Source organism: Mycteria americana, chromosome 12, assembly GCF_035582795.1.
Source record: "Mycteria americana isolate JAX WOST 10 ecotype Jacksonville Zoo and Gardens chromosome 12, USCA_MyAme_1.0, whole genome shotgun sequence".
NCBI lineage: Eukaryota > Metazoa > Chordata > Aves > Ciconiiformes > Ciconiidae > Mycteria > Mycteria americana.
Genome location: NC_134376.1, coordinates 8,697,929 through 8,713,997, shown reverse-complemented (window position 1 = coordinate 8,713,997; position 16,069 = coordinate 8,697,929). Strand labels below are relative to the sequence as shown.

The 16,069-nt window shown below is 36.9% G+C and overlaps 1 protein-coding gene across 4 annotated transcripts in view; it reads left to right on the top strand.

Annotated features, from left to right (window-relative positions):
* The window catches only part of LMTK2 (lemur tyrosine kinase 2), a 44,739-nt gene that overhangs the window by 23,700 nt on the left and 4,970 nt on the right, over nucleotides 1-16,069 (top strand). For 3 of the 4 annotated variants that reach the window (XR_012777568.1, XR_012777567.1, XM_075514760.1), the window contains exons 7-13: nucleotides 4,486-4,619; nucleotides 7,786-7,870; nucleotides 8,487-8,608; nucleotides 10,078-10,227; nucleotides 10,495-13,414; nucleotides 14,954-15,089; nucleotides 15,492-15,740. Coding sequence is in view for 2 of the 4 variants with exons in the window: in XM_075514760.1 (XP_075370875.1) it covers nucleotides 4,486-4,619; nucleotides 7,786-7,870; nucleotides 8,487-8,608; nucleotides 10,078-10,227; nucleotides 10,495-13,414; nucleotides 14,954-15,089; nucleotides 15,492-15,740 (3,796 nt within the window). In the remaining 2 variants the exon portion in view is untranslated. The remainder of the gene's footprint in view (nucleotides 1-4,485; nucleotides 4,620-7,785; nucleotides 7,871-8,486; nucleotides 8,609-10,077; nucleotides 10,228-10,494; nucleotides 13,415-14,953; nucleotides 15,090-15,491; nucleotides 15,741-16,069) is intronic. The other variant, XM_075514761.1, reaches the window with a different exon arrangement.

Sequence of the window (16,069 nt, the reverse complement as noted above, 5' to 3'; positions counted from 1 at the left end):
TAATTTTCCTTTGTCTGTGTTTTAAAATTGTTTAAAAAATGGTAAATATAAAAAGAAATGCTCAATAAGTTCTTAAACACCCCCCTTCCACCCCCCCCATATTAGTTTGCTTAGTATGTTGGTACAGTCTTCTATGAATAGTTAACTGTTCACTGTTAAACATTGTAGAATAATGCCAGGTTAAAAATAGTGGTAGCTGGCTTATTAACTTTAATATATTATACTCAGCCATGTGTGGCCAGCATTTTGTCAGCACAGCAAATCCTCTAATGGATTGACATAATTTATGAGTAAAGGAAAGTTTTTCAGATGTGGAAGTAGAATGTATATTGTGAGGCTGATTTGCCTATCAAATTCTTACAGAAATTCTTCAAGTCTTGCAATTCCCTGAGCAGATGAGATCCGCAGGATGCAGTATTTGCCCAGAATGCCCTGTAGCTTGCTTTAGGGATGTTGCTGTTAGTGGAAGGTGCCTGCCTGCAGTGGTTGGTTCCTTCTTTTGTTTGGGCTTTTTTCAATTACTGCCACTTGAAAACATTATCTTCAAATCAAAAAAGAATCTTTGCAATGAAAACTTATTGACTAAAGAGTTCAACAAATCTCTTTAATAATCATAGTATCAATATGAGGCAAGTAGTAGATATTATCAGTGGTGTGTGGTTTAAAAAAAAAGAGGGGTTTTGACAATTTATGACAACTTAGAAATCATGTCTGTTGGGTTCAAAGACTCTTTGTTCTCTCAGAACTGTTTAATGTTTCTTAAACTTACTTATGCCTAAACACCTTTCTGATGGTATAGGTACTCTATACCATACACCACTTTCAGGCATTTTAATGGTAGTAACAGCAGGTACTTAACTGTGAAGCAATGTTGGAGCGGGGAGGCAGGGGTAGTATTTTTAGTTGTCTAAGAACTTCAGAAGGGGCAATTATGTGGTATTGTGTGACTTAGCAGGTAGCTTTCCAACTTGGTAGAAAGTGTTCAGTAGACATAATTTGGTAACCTCTTTACACTTTTAAAACCCTATCAGCAGTACCTACTGGATTAAAGTCATGTCAGCTATTTGTTTGGGTGTTCATATGAACCAAATGTGGAATTTGTACAAACAAGAAAACTACTGAAGAGTACTGCATGTAAATATGCCCCTGGCTTCTGGCTATTACAGGGGAAAATGCATATTAAGACTTAAAGACAGCTGAACTGATCGTGACTAGAACTTAGAAGGATGGGAGGAAAGACGAAACCTGGTTCTTCATGGAGTCCCAGGAGCGGAGGGGAGAGGCAGAGCAGCAGAGGAGGTTGGAAAGAAAGTGGAGCCTTCCTCAAGGATGATCACTGAGCTTTTTATATTTAGGTGTCCGAGCAGTGAATTTTGCAGAGCTATATTTATTCAGATACATATAACCTTTGATATTTACTGTGTGGAAAAGTCTGTCGGATAAAGGGCCACTTTGTGGCTCATAAAATAGTATGGGAATAGTATTGATGTATTGCTATTCTCTGCTTGTAGGCAGGGAGGCATCATAGGATAATTCAGGCTAGCAAGGAGCTCAGAAGGTCTCCGCTCCAACCTCCTGCTCAAAGCAGTGTCCAACCCGAGGTCAGACCATATTTCTCAGGGCTTTGTCTAGTTGGATCCTGAAAACATCCAAGGATGGAACTATGCAGTCTCTCTGGGCAACCTGCACTTCTGCTCCAGTGTCCTCATGTGGAAAACTCATGCCTGTTGTTCCTCATCCTCCCTTCCAGCTCCACAGTGAAGAGCCTGGTTCTTCAGGCTCTTCAACCAGTTCTTCAACCTGGTTCTTCAGGCTCTTCAACCAGTGAAGAGTCTTTAGTAACTTCATGCGTACTGGACAGCTGCTATCAGGTGCTCCCAAAGTCTTCCTTTCTCCAGGCTGAATGAGCCCGGTTCCCTCAGCCTCTCCTCATGGTGAAATGCTCTGACCCCCTGACTGTCTTGGTGGCCCTCTACTGAACTTCTTCCAGTTTGTGGTCTGTCTTGTTTTGGGGCAGCCAATACTGGACACAGGATCTAAATGTGGTCTAACAAGTGCTGAGTAGAAGGGGATAATCCCTCCCGTTGGTCTACTGGCTATGGTCCTGTTTATGCAGCCCAGAAGGCTGCTTGCAGTCTTTACTGCCAGGGCACACAGGTGGCTGATGTTCAGCTTGCTGTCTACCAAGATCCCCAGGTCCCTTCCTGCAGAGCTGCTGCCCAGCTGGTCAGTCCTCAGTCTGTATTGTTGCAATGGGTTTTTCCTTCTCAGATGCAAGACTTTACATTTATCCTTCTGGAATTTCATAAGGTGGTTCTTGGACCCTTCTTCCAGCCTGTCCAGGTCCCTCTGGATGGCAGTCCAGCACTTGACTGTATCCACTGGTTCCCCCCAGTTTGGAATAAGCAATGTCCTTTTAAAGCAATACCAAAAAAACCTGTTTTATGTTTTTAACCTTGATTGTAGCCTTAATTAGAACAGAATGGGAAAATAGAACCAGTATGTTTCAAGGTGCTGGATTTAATACAAGTTGTATTTCCTACAAAAAGATGTGCCTACATGAATTATTTAGTAAACGAGGGATGCCACACAGCACTACTGTTACTAATGCATTTAAAAATTAAAAAGTAATTCCTTGGTGCGTTTCAGGCATCCTAGGAACTTAATCCACCTGGGACAAACCCTAAGTAACCAGTTGCTGGTTTAATGAATGACAATAATTTTGGAGAGTTTAACTTTCTTCAGGCGCTTGCTGCCACCTAGAGTCAGTTAAGCTCCATATTTTGTACTTGCTTATATTCGTTAGGCTACGCAACTGGGAATCTATGTGTGTTATGGACACTGCTCGTTTTGTAGTTCTTTGGAACTCTGCTGTAGTAAATCTGCTCTGGCAAGGTAGAAGGGAGTGTGTGTGTTTTAGATATAATGTTTATACATATATGCATGAGCCAGTATGATATTAAAGCTGTAATTGTAAGTCAGAAGAATCTTCCAGGAAACATTTTAAAAAATCTAATTCTGTAGGATGCAAATACTTAAATATTACCTAATTAGTAGCTAAAAACAGGATAAAGAGAATGTAATAAAGACTTCTACAACATTAAACAGTATCAGAAGTTATGCATGCTTTGTCACAAGGTCATGTAGCTATTTGCAGCATAAGTAGTACGTATAAAGCAGTTGAAGATAGAATAGTTGCTTGTGTGTATTATCTATGCATGTTTTGAAAAATTAAAATGAAGTTGTTCTACATAGGAGTAGTGTCTGCTTTTAAGTCCCATTGCTTCTTATTTTATTAAATATAACCCAGGTTTGTGACTGTCCAGCCAGTCACCTCAGCTATCACTGCACTGTTAGACATTAATGCATTACACAGACATCTACTGCTTGAACTAATAGAATTGTAAATTGTTATCCTCAATTAACCATGTTAAGGAGGAATTGAGATGCTTCAGTTATAGCTCCATAATGTACATGAGCACCAGAGGAACAGGAACTTTAGTGATCTTCAGTCTTTTCTGAACATCAGAGCGCTTTTTAGCCAGTGCAAAGACTGCCTTCTTGTTTGGTCAATCTCAAGACTTCCCTTCAGTCTCCTTCCTGGCCCAAGATTTAGGCAGATAATGGACCTGGACAGTTAGGGCCCAGAGTGTTACGCTAGTGTAACAAGTTGCGATGCAGTATGTTGTGCAATCTCAATACAAAAATACCCTCTGAAATAATTTGCTAGACTTACAGAAAGTCTATATTTTAAATAACAAAAAATATAGGAGTGCTAGAGTAAAAGTCCAACTGTGAAAGTAGGAACAATAATGGCATGAGAAACTTGTTCTCTTCCCTTGCTTGGATTCACTTACTGTAGTCTTGCTTTTCCTGAATGTTTGACAACCTTCAGTTATTTTCCCTCTATTTCAAAGCTGTTCTTTTTTTTGGTAATTTATGGAGTGCTTCTATGGGCTCATTAATTATGTGGCTGTTGCTCAGCACTGCCTAGGTTCAGTAAAACTGCTGCCATCCTCTAAATTCTTTGATTTGAGTGGGATGTATTACAATGCTTTTTGTATCTAAAGCTCTGGTGAGCTGGCAATGTCTGAAACCCTCTTCTCTGGCCTCTCCCTTCCATCCCCTTGCAAATTCCAGACAGCTTTGCTGATTTGGAGCACTTAAACTCATCTCATTTAAAACAGAAGTTCATCAAACTCTGTTTTTTAATGGAAAGTATTATTATATGACAGATTTTATGTGGCAGTCTGATCTAGAATATTAATTATTAAATGATTTGATTAAAAACCCTTAAAAGGACAATACCATATGCCTTAAATGACTTCTATAAGAATCCTTATGGAGACTGGAAACTTGAAGAGATTTTTTTATTAAGCACAAATCTGGTTAATAAGTAATGTGGTTAGTGTTGGTTTTTCATTAAATATTTTTCAGATTCAACCAACATACAAGGCTGATAAGTGTTTTCAACTTCTTTTACAGGGTGACCTAAAAACTTATATCTGCAATGAGCAGGAACACGTTAAAGGAGATTCACAAATAATGCTGCTACAGAGAATGGCATGCGAGATTGCTGCTGGACTTGCTGTAATGCATAAACATAATTTTGTGCATAGGTATGCTTTCCAGATAAATTGCTTTTAGTTAAGATGCACTCTAAAATTCATGTAGATATTTTCATTAAAACCTGTGTGTATTGAAGATGGTGTTTTAACAAACTTTCATCTAACTTGCATATCCTAAGTCATGAAGGTGTGATGCTTATGAAGATGCTAATTTAACTGCAGTGGTGTGGTGTTACAGCTCCCACCTGGCTGAAAGCTGATCACCTCCTTTCTAGGTTTGCAGCCCACAGAACACAACCTACTGCGAAGCCAGTCCAGAAGATGTAGCTGTTAGATTAAGTCTTGGCCAGGTTAAATTTGTTTTGTTTACTGGAGGGGGAGGGATGTTTGAGTTTTGTTAGAATGAATCTTACCTGCTGTGTATTTTTTATAGATTATAATGACTTAGAATTTCTGTTTGGTAATCTGTTACCTTTGTTACTAAAAATGGAAAAAAGTAAAAATGCTGCTTTTCTAATGCAGTAAGGGAGAAGCTGACTTTAGATGAAAAATCTGATTTAAGTAGGTGTTCTCTCACTGAATTATTGTTCATGTGACTTGTTAATCTTCAGTAATGGAGGTAGTGAGGTTTAGAAGAAATCATAATGGGAGAACAATGTGGTTTTATTCGGGGGAAAAATGCTAGATTTCTTTATTTTAATTAAAGTTAATGCAGTTGATACTGAAAGAATGGCAGTAGTAGTAAAAGGCTGGGAAAAATGTATTCATGAAACGAATTGCTCAAATATGCCAAAATTATTTTTTTTGGCTTTAAATGAAAAGGTGTTAAGGAAGACACAAAACTTAGACTTGTAATGACTAAAATATTAAAGAGTACTTGCTCCCCGAACATGGCTTACCTGATGAAACCTTGGGTATCACAAGATAGTTTATTTTGGTTTTATGTTGGGTCAGTTTGTTCTTTGCTGTAGAAACAGCAACTTGCATCATCCCTTTCAGCAAGTTAGGAACTTGTGCTAGAGTTTATCAATGCAAATCTTGCTACTTAGAGAAAGCAGAGACCTTGTGTTCAGGGAGAAGCTGAACTATTAAACTGAAGTCTTAAAAGGTGCAGGTGTAAAACAACAGCAAAACCCTGAGAAAACCCCGGAGCCTGGACTCGGCTGGTGGCTGATGGGCAGAGCTATTCTTTTTAACCTTTTTAACAATTTCAAATGACTTGAAGGTAGTAGTAACGATTGTACTTGTCAAACTGGTGATCACTGTTTCTTGTATTGCAGCAGCATGGCTTTGTAGGTACTATATTTTACAGCATGTTTTCAGTGAAATACAGTTAAACTTGATAAATAATTATTCTGTGGATCTGCAAGATTCTCATTGTAAATGTTTACTTCTAGCAACACTATCCTGATGCTGTCAGAGTAAGTGGTAAAGCTCCAGCATCAGTGATTTTGTTGTTAGTGGTAAATTCAAGCAGCCAAAATTTTATTTTTTCTCTTCCAGGATATTTATGTAAATAGCATAAAACAAGTTGCAAAGCTTTGGGGCGTACTTGAGGGTTACAAATGTGTTTCTCACCTGTGTAGTTCAATGACCCTGGAAAGGAAAACATTTTCTTCTTCCTTTGAAGTAGGGAAACTGTGTGGCTTTCAGACCGTTTGTACGTCAGAGACTTTTTTTTTTTTTAAGCCACACAGAAGCAATGGTAGAGTTCTTCCAGTGCACCTAATTGCCTGGTACCCTTTTGTGAAACTGAGAATCAAAATATTTGAGCAATTAGTCTGCGGAGCTCTTTACTGTCACAGCTACTGTTCTGTAGTAAGCATGCAGCTTCATTAAACTTGCATAAATTTCTGAGTTTGCATGATGGGTTTTCTAAAACAGCTTTTTGGTATTATTACAGCAGCACTGCTGACTATAAGTATTTGTGGTCTGGTTTATGGTGGAAACTTACCAAATACATTACTTTTTCTGATGGTCTTTTTCAAATACTATCTGTAGTTCTAGTTCATGTGTAACGTATGGTTTTGTTATTTAGAGGAGGAACTTAACTGTAGGTGTAAGATATTACTAGTTGTTTAGTATCATATTGTAAATTGTTAAGTATTTAAACCTGATCTGAATTGTTGATAGATTTTGCTTATGACAATTAAAATGCAAGACGTGCAATGACAGATGTTAGGTAAAGAGGGACCTACATCACTCTAGCATGTTAACAGCCTAAGTAATCTACATCATAGGGTTATTGGTGAAATGAAATAATTGCATATAAGTTCTGTGTGGAGTTTGAATGCTTAAGAGTATACTTCTATACTACTCTAGAGAAGTGACTACGTTTTGAACTTTTTTATAAAGGACAGCATAATAGTCTAGGGTTTTTTGTACAAGATCTTTAAATGCGATTGCCTTGTCACTATGTTTAGTTTCATTGGGATTCCAGAACACAGATTCTGCTTGATTTTGTGGCTCTAAATTGATTCTCTTTTGAAAATGGGGGAGGGCCTAAGGGCAATCATATCCTTGTGGCCACAAAACAAATCTTGTCCAGTAAGTCTACTGTAAGGAGAGACCCTACCAAGTGTTTGTTTTTTCTGAAAGTGATGAGTGTTTATATAGAACTATGGTGTCTGCAGTATTCCAGGGAGATATGGGATCCATCGTTGGCTTGTATGAGTTCTAAAACTTAATGAAAATGTAAGCAACAAGAGAACTATCTTAATATTGAGTTTGGATCAAAATTGTACTTCTGAAATTGATCTTGCCAGTTACTGTGCCTGGGTTTGCATTATGAGTTGGTCTTTTAGAGTGCATGGACTGGTTCGATTTCATCCAAAGAGAATCAGGTAGCTCCAGGAGCACATGTTTCTTGCACCTAGCTTGCTTCAGGCTTTAGTAGGGTTTATGTCTATGGGATTGGACTACAGCTCATGCAAATAAAATCACTGAAGTGTATATAGCATGGATGTTGAATCCTTAGCACTAGTTGTTTTGTATTACTGATCTGCCGTTATTATGGCCTGCTACTTGCTACTGTAACTTATAACTGTGCATAACTCCTTGATTTTTTTTTTTTTAATAATTTTGTTGGCTTTTCATTTGATACTTTAAGCTGTGGCCTGATTGTTCTAAGAAGCAACACTTCTGTTAACCCGCTTGTCTTAATTTGCATTGAAGACTTCTTGGTTTGGTCTCATTATTTATTTGTTTGCTTTTTCAGTGACTTGGCCTTACGGAATTGCTTCCTTACATCTGATTTAAATGTCAAAGTAGGAGATTATGGTATAGGATTCAGTAGATACAAGGTAAATTAATCTAGTAATGTACCACTTTTTTAAAGGATTTGGGGCCTAAGGTTATAACAAGCATACTTTAAAGTTATAAAATGATACTAGGTTGTCCTTTATTTGAATAATGGACTTTCAAAGTATAACTGACAAATAACCATGGCAAGCTCATGTAACAGAATAGATGATCTTTCTAGAGGTGAGTGGAGTTTATGCTTATAGAAGGAAGCTTCTGTTTAAATCTATCATTTTTTTAGGTCCTATTTACAGTAGTCCTAAAATATGCACAAATTCATTTTAATGTTTTAAGAAAAATTCCATCAAATTTCGTAATGAAAAAGTTCAAAGTATCTAAATATATCAAGAAAGTGAAAAATTCAAGACATTAATTAAAAACAATTTCTGAATACCAAGCCTTAAACAAGCAGTTGGCATTCAGTTTTTCTACTATGCAGTAAATGCCTTTCCTCTATAGCATTATTCTCTGCTACTTGGGGAAAATGGGATTAATTTTTTTAATTCTAATTTTTTGCATAGGGATCACATAAAACAATATTAAGGAAAGGACTGTCAACTTCTGGAAGTTGATCCAATGCTTGTTCAGTCTTTTTCTGTGTTTTTATCAATAATTTAGGAAGATTATATTGAGACAGATGAGAAGAAACTTATTCCTCTCCGATGGACTGCACCTGAGTTAGTAACAAGTTTTCAAGACAGACTGTTATCAGCAGAACAAAATAAATACAGTAACATATGGTATGTAGTAGGCTTTAAAATAATTTCAATGAGAGATTTGTGAACATATTTTCAAATGTTACACAAAGGAGTAAATAATATTTATAGTTAAATTGAATATTGGCCTGATGCACTGCTTTTTTTATTTGATCACATGTACAGTAGGTTAATCTCTACAAACCTGAAACTATATCTTGCTTTGAAAAGATGCTCAGAAATCTGTTGAGAACAGTTAGATTAAAAAAAAACATTTAGCAGAAGAATAGGTGTTTATAATAATAAAAGTAATTACTCTGTATTTGTCAAATCCCTTCAAATGTTTATAAAGGAAGGAAATGGTAAATGATTTTTCCAGTAATATAATAGCTGTGATGACATAAGAAGTTGATCCCACTAGAGCCTGATTAAGTTCCATTAGTAGAACAGTAGCATCTTAATTCCTTGCTGCAGCATTTGAGGGCTGCAATTAACTGTCTCTACTACCAAAGAGCTTATAGACAAAGGCTAGTGAAAATCTTGAAGATGAACTTTTTTTGAAATCACCAAGTTCTACTTCAATTCTCAAGTCCTAAGAAATTTGGATAATGGAAATTGGGGCTTAGGCTAACACTTCTGAAAACACTCTAGTTAACTTCCTGCTTTTATATTGTAAGGATATTAAATAGTAAACTAGGTTTTATTTGCTAATTTAAAGGTAGAGTTCCAGAAAGCAAGTGGGATAGATAGAAACTATCTAAATACTGATTTCCTTGCATCTTTCAGGCAGGCTTCCTCAGATCCTACTGTTCATCTAAACTACAAGCAGCCAGGGTCTTAAGGTTTCCAACTTGAATTTTAGTGCCTTTTATACAGAGCTGCTTTGAACGGGTTTGGACTAGATGACTTCCAGAGATCCCTTCCAATCTAAATAATTCTGCTGTAATACATGCAGAGTCAGTTACATTGCATTTTGAGCAAGAAAAGGTTGCCCAAAGATCAGCATCAACTCTAATCGCTGAAAATGTGATTAGTGTTGTATACAGTATGTATACAGCACTGAGCAAAAGAGGTGGCTTCTGACCACTGCAGCTTAAAAATAAGTAATGTTATGAAAACTGAAACAAAGATTAGTTTTCTAGCAGTTTGACCCATAACTGCAAGTTCTGATGAAAGCTCTTCCTACTGTTGGACTAACCATAAGGTTTATTCATCTTGCTTCTCTAAACAGGCATTTTGTACTTTTTTAATATGTGGGGGTTTCTTCCGTAGTTGAATCATTTGAAGCCTCTTGTGTTTTGTTGCCTTCATTGTCATTGCCTTCAAGCAACTTTGTTCTTAAGGCTTCTAGCATTCTGTCAAATAAAATGAGTTAACGAGTTCTGAATTAGAGGCAATGGGAGAGTGATACTTGTTTCTTCTTGCCAGTTATGCTTTGCATAATCCTTACTTTCTTAGAAAAGCAACTTTAAAGTAGTTCTTAGAATGCACAGCCATTTGCTGCTCTTTTTCAGGTCCCTGGGTGTCACGTTATGGGAGCTGTTTGAGAATGCTGCTCAGCCTTACTCAGACTTTTCTGACAGGGAAGTCCTAACCCATGTCATAAAGGAGAAGCAGGTTAAACTCTTCAAGCCACATCTGGAGCAGCCATACTCTGACAGATGGTAAAATTTAAATGTTTTTATTTATTCTTAAAGCTGCTGAAGAAGTTTCTCAAATTACTCGGTTCTCTTAAATATATTGAAATTGCTACATGGAATCACGCTCCTGGCAAAGAAACCATACATAAAAGTAAAAGGAGTTGCTATAGGTGGAAATTCCTGCCAATGATATTAATATTAATATTTACTCCTTAGCTTGTTACACCACCTGAATTTTATAAATTCCTTTCCAGTGTGAAACCTATTGAAACATGTTTCTTATTTGTATAGGTACGAAGTCCTGCAGTTCTGTTGGCTACCTCCAGAAAAGAGACCAACAGCAGAAGAAGTGCACAGACTTTTAACTTACCTTCGCATGCAAAGCCAAAGGGACTCGGAGATTGATTTTGAACAGCAGTGGAATGCTCTTAAACCAAACACCTCAAATAGAGAAATAAATAATTCTGCATTTCCAATCTTAGATCACTTCACAGGAGATAGACTTGGTCATGAGATGGAGGAAGTTCTTACTGTAACTGAAACAAGCCAGGGTCTCAGCTTTGAATATATCTGGGAGGCAGCTAAACATGATCATTTTGATGAATGTGGTCGTGTGAATCCTGATGAAGCAATGACATACACAAGTATTTTCTTCCCAGTGGAGGTTTTTGAGAGGTCGCTTTCAGAGCAAGGGTTGGGAGCACAGGATGGAAGTGGTCAAGAAACATCACTTGCTGTCCCTGGGGTGTTACCTGTGTTTGATGCACACAAACTTTCTGTTGGAAATGACTACTATATCCAGTTAGAGGAAAAAGGAAGTGGCTGCAGCATGAATTTTGATAACCAATCAGTTGTACTAACTACAGAAGTTGATCATCAAGAAGCTGTACAAGAAAAAAGTTCTCATTTCACAGTTCTCAGGGATCTTGATGTTGAAGAATCTAGCACTGATGGGGACTTCTTCCACTACAATACAGATCCTAAAGAGGAATTTTTGCCTACTACTAGTAGTCCAGAAAGTCCTTTCCAGCATATCTTTAATGACACTGACAGATCAGAAGAACTGACAAACAGAAAAATACTTAGTTTTGCTGAAACAAATGATATTCCTAAAGACTTTAAACCAGCTGTTTTCAACTCCAACACAGATGCTAGAAAGGCAGTAGGCCTCTCTGAGAAGGAGCATTCTAGTCATGCTTCTGAAAAAGAAACAGTTTCCTTATGTGAAAATATCTCTAACCAGTCTGACTTCGTAACTTTAGAAGAACTTTCTGATAACTTCTTGTTTCTTCAAGAGAAAAACTTACTAACAGGGTTATTGTCTAACAAAACCAGCAGTGATTTTGGGCAAGAAACAGAAGATGTTCTAAAAAGTATATTAGAAACCTCAAATAGAAAGTCTGTAGAGCCTGATCCTGTGTTGGCTGAAAATGCACAGGTCTTTTCTTTAATACATGAAAGTCTTAAAACAGTGAAAGATGAAAATTTTAACCCTGTGACAATGAATAAAGAACTGAATTCTCAGTCTCAGACTACTGTAGAGATGGAGGCACCCTCTAGCCCATCTGCAGCACATAAGTCATGTGATAAACCTGCAAATCTTACTTATTTGAAGGATGAGGGAAGACTATTAAATGCAGAAATCAACGAAGTCGTGTCCTGTAATACTGATATTCTCTGTCAAGAAGAGCTATCCAATAATGCCAAAAATAATAATGTTGGAAATAATCCGTATTATGGTGCTGCTGTTGAAACAGATGAGTGTGATGCACAAATAAAACAGGGAATGCTTCTCAATTCCGATGAAGTAGCTTTTAGTAGAGAAAAATGCAGTGATCAGGAAGATATGAAAAGAAACTTGCAAGATAAGTCTCCCATATTAAAAAAAGATGAATGTTTATTGGAGGAAAAACAAGAAACATCAAATCATTTTGAGAACTGTAAGGATGTTGCAGAAGAGGTGACCTTAATTTCTGCTGCTACTTCAGATTGTACAAGTCAGGATAGTCTTTTGGAAGACAGCCCATCTCCTATACAAACTGTAGAACAAGCCTTGGAGACACCTGATTCTTTGGATTCTTTAGATGTAAATGAGGCTTTAGAATCTTTACAGGCTCAAAGTCCGCAGAAACTTCTGCCACCTGATAAACCTGCTGACAGTGGCTATGAAACAGAGAACCTGGAATCTCCAGAATGGACTTCCCATATCACTGTTGAGGATACTTCTAGTGTAGATACTGCTCTCCGTGTTGTCAGCGAGAGCAATGTCAGTGCTTTACCTTCTAATCCAGTCATAATTGTTTCAGAAGCAGCAGCTTGTTTAGATGCAGTGAACAGCAATTTTGAAATGACCCCAAAGGTTTTTCTGGGTGGAAATCAAAACTCATATAGAGACTCTGCCTATTTCTCCGATAATGATTCTGAGCCAGATAAAAAACTAGAAGAGACTGTAAATCTGTCGAGAGAGACTACATGTGGTGTTTCTTCAAATAGAGGAGAGAATAATACCGAAGAGGATTACAGTTTTGGAGAGAGACAGCAAAAGTGTGATGTAAGGAATTACCAGGATGCCAATAATCAAAATGTAAAACTAGAACTAAATCACAACTTAGAGATGCAAGAGATGGTTGTAAGGATGCAGGGGTGTCCTGATGAGTGGGCTGAGGCAACTCTGAATTCCCTGGAAATATCGATAGGAAGTAACCTGAGGGATGAAATAAAGCTGTCTGAGACTTCCCATAAAACCGTCTCTTGTGTTGGCACTAATACTTCAGAACTTCTTTCACACAGAGACTTAAAGTCTGTGCATAACATACATAGTCCTTTAGATTTGAGTAACAGTGAGAAGCCCTTCTATCACATCGAAGGGCAAAAACTAAAAGAGCCAGATATTGAAGGAAAATACCTCGGCAAACTCGATGTTTCTGGAATGCTTGATTTAGAAGATGGTGATGATGCAGATGAGGAAGATGAAAACAGTGATTCTGAGGATGACATGAGGACTTTTCATATGCATAGTCTGAGTTCTGACAGTGAAGATGAAACTGTTCATCAAGTACCTGAGATACTTACTGACAAGGATGATGGAAAACATCTGAGAAGCTTGTTGAAACTTCCAAAACCTCTTAATGAAAGGCAACATGAGCATTGGAAAAATGAGAAAAAGGCTGTAACATTCTTTGATGATGTTACAGTCTATTTGTTTGATCAGGTATCCTTTTTTCTTTTTTTTTCCCAATTACTAAGTTTTTGTTGGCTTGGGTTTTTTTAAACAAGATGTGGTAGAATAGCTTAATATTTGTGGACACGTTGTTACAAGATCACTTTTCTTGTCTTGGCAGGGTTAGATCTTGTTTGTGATGTGGGTCATTTTTTCTTTATACATAAAGAAAACAAACTTTTTTCCTTGGCTAAGTGCAGTTGTGTGCTGCTGGTAGAATAGCAGCACTAATTTGAAGTGAAGGAGGGTTTTGCTTTGGGCAGAGTTGGTTGCAAAATCCTGAATCACCATTGCTTTTGGACCCTTGACTGCACGCGCTGAATGAAATGTGGTTTTTAGTGATACCTTTATGATGCCTTTACAAGCTCTATTTAATTTGAGTATGTGAGACAGCATCATTATGGACCAGATTTGATTAATTTATTTTACCAGAATGTTGTTGTAACTTTATAGAAGCAGTTTATCTGTTTAATGAGTTTGAGGACTTTGAGTTTAACTTCACATGCCTTTATAAAGGACAAGAAAAAAAAAAAAAAAAACCCCACCAAAAAACCGCCCAAAACCAAACCACAACCTAACTCTGAATATTGCATTAGCTAGCATTAAGATAAATTTACCTTAAACCATAATCAAAGATGAGGACGGTATTTAGATGGTAATGCTACTCTTTGTTAATTCAATATGATTCAAGTTCAGTGAAATACTGATCTGCTTATAAAATTCAAGGTTACCTTTGTTTCCCTATCTGCTTTATCAGTTGTTAACTTCTGTAACTTGATACAGAAGGGATTGTATTTTAACATTATAGCAACTAAACTAGTATGGTGAGTTTAAAAGAACAGTCACATTGTCAAGCTTTGGAAATGTTGCTTGTGATGAGGTACATAAATATTAGAGGTAATTGTGTTTTGGAATAGAAAACACAGGTGATATGTTTGTGTTCAGGCAGTCTGTAGAAGAGTAATCCTTTTGTAAGAGGGGAAGGAAAAGAATTAGCTGTGTTTAAACTGCTCTTTGTTTAACTCTTTACTTATTATTACAGTAACTGATAAAATGTTGGCTACTTCAAATACTGGTCATACGAAGTCTGTCTCTTTATCCTGAAACACGATTAAAGGGTAAAAAGTAATTTAAAAAAAATGTTGGGAGAAGGGATAAGGCTTTATTAAATAGAAGAAAAACCCTACCTGTGTCAGGCTGATAAGGGAACTGTTTTCAATTGGAAGATGTTTTCGCTTTGTTCCTAGAAATATGAAACCTTTTTATATCATAAATAATATTTAAATAGTCATTTCCTGCATTTTAGTGTAGATTTGATACAACTTTCTTTAGAAATAGAAGTACGTGCATATGCTTAATCTATAACTCAAAGTTTTGTTGTGTGGGAATAACTTAAGAGTTTACAGACAATTAACTTCCACAGTAGATTTGATGATGGGGGTGGAGGAGTGTATTTTGAATGCTTGCATCTATAGGCATGGATACATTGTGTGTACAAGAGAGTTAAATAAGTTATTTTGTTTGCCTTAGGAAACGCCAACTAAGGAGCTGGGAAACCGTGCAGCAGACTTGAACGGCGAAGGCTCTCACAGCACTGCTGTTCCATCTTCGAGTTTTAGTTACTTAAACAGATTTGCAAATTCAGAAAGCTCAACAGATGAAGAAGGTACTTGAATATATTTATACACAGCAGAGGCTGACACTGTTTTATGCATAGTTTTTAATGAAATGTCATTTAAATTATATGTGATTTTGTAAATTCACTGTACCATACCGGCTTCAGTTTTGCATCCTAAGCATACACTTCAGCTAGGCTCAGATACTAGTGTTACTGATGATCAAAGCTTGTGATGTCATACTGGTTGTTTGTATATTGATGTGGCTAGGGTATCTTGCGAGGCAACCAAACTATGGATGACAAATCTTTGTGACCCCCAGGGCTAGAACAGAAAAGCTACAAGTTTTGTTTTGGGTTAATGCAGTCTTCCAGGGGCTTGCTTTTAAAACTGTATATGAATTTTTACATTACTGTAAATTGCCTCTTTTTTCTTCCCCCTCTCCCCCCCAGGTGGGGGTTTTGAATGGGATGATGACTTCTCTTCTCCAGAGCCATCCTTTATATCGAAGGCAGCTAATAGTCTAATTAGTTCTAAACCACCTCTTCAGTCATCAAAGTACTTCTCTCCACCTCCACCTTCCCGCACTCTCGAACAGAACTGGTCACATTCATCCCCTTATTCCAGATTCTCTATCTCTCCTGCAAACATGGCAAGCTTTTCTCTTACGCATCTTACGGATTCAGATATAGAACAAGGAGGTAAGTGATTTAGTTATAATAATTACTTTAAAACTACAAATTTAAAACTTTATACAAAGATATAAGTAATAGATATGACACATGTTGTTCTATTTTAAATACTTAATTTAGAAATGCATTTTTAACACTATAAAAGTTACGTCTGGTCTTGTATTTCAGTTAAGACATAGCTTTCCATTTAGATTGAGATTGTTTGCATCCAAGTTGCTACAAACTTGTGGTTGGATATTCTATGGAACACTTACAGGACAAGCTCAATTTTTTTTTTTTTTTTTTTTCCAAAAAAACTAATGCTATATTTGTATAAATGAAATCTGTGCAGTCCTTAA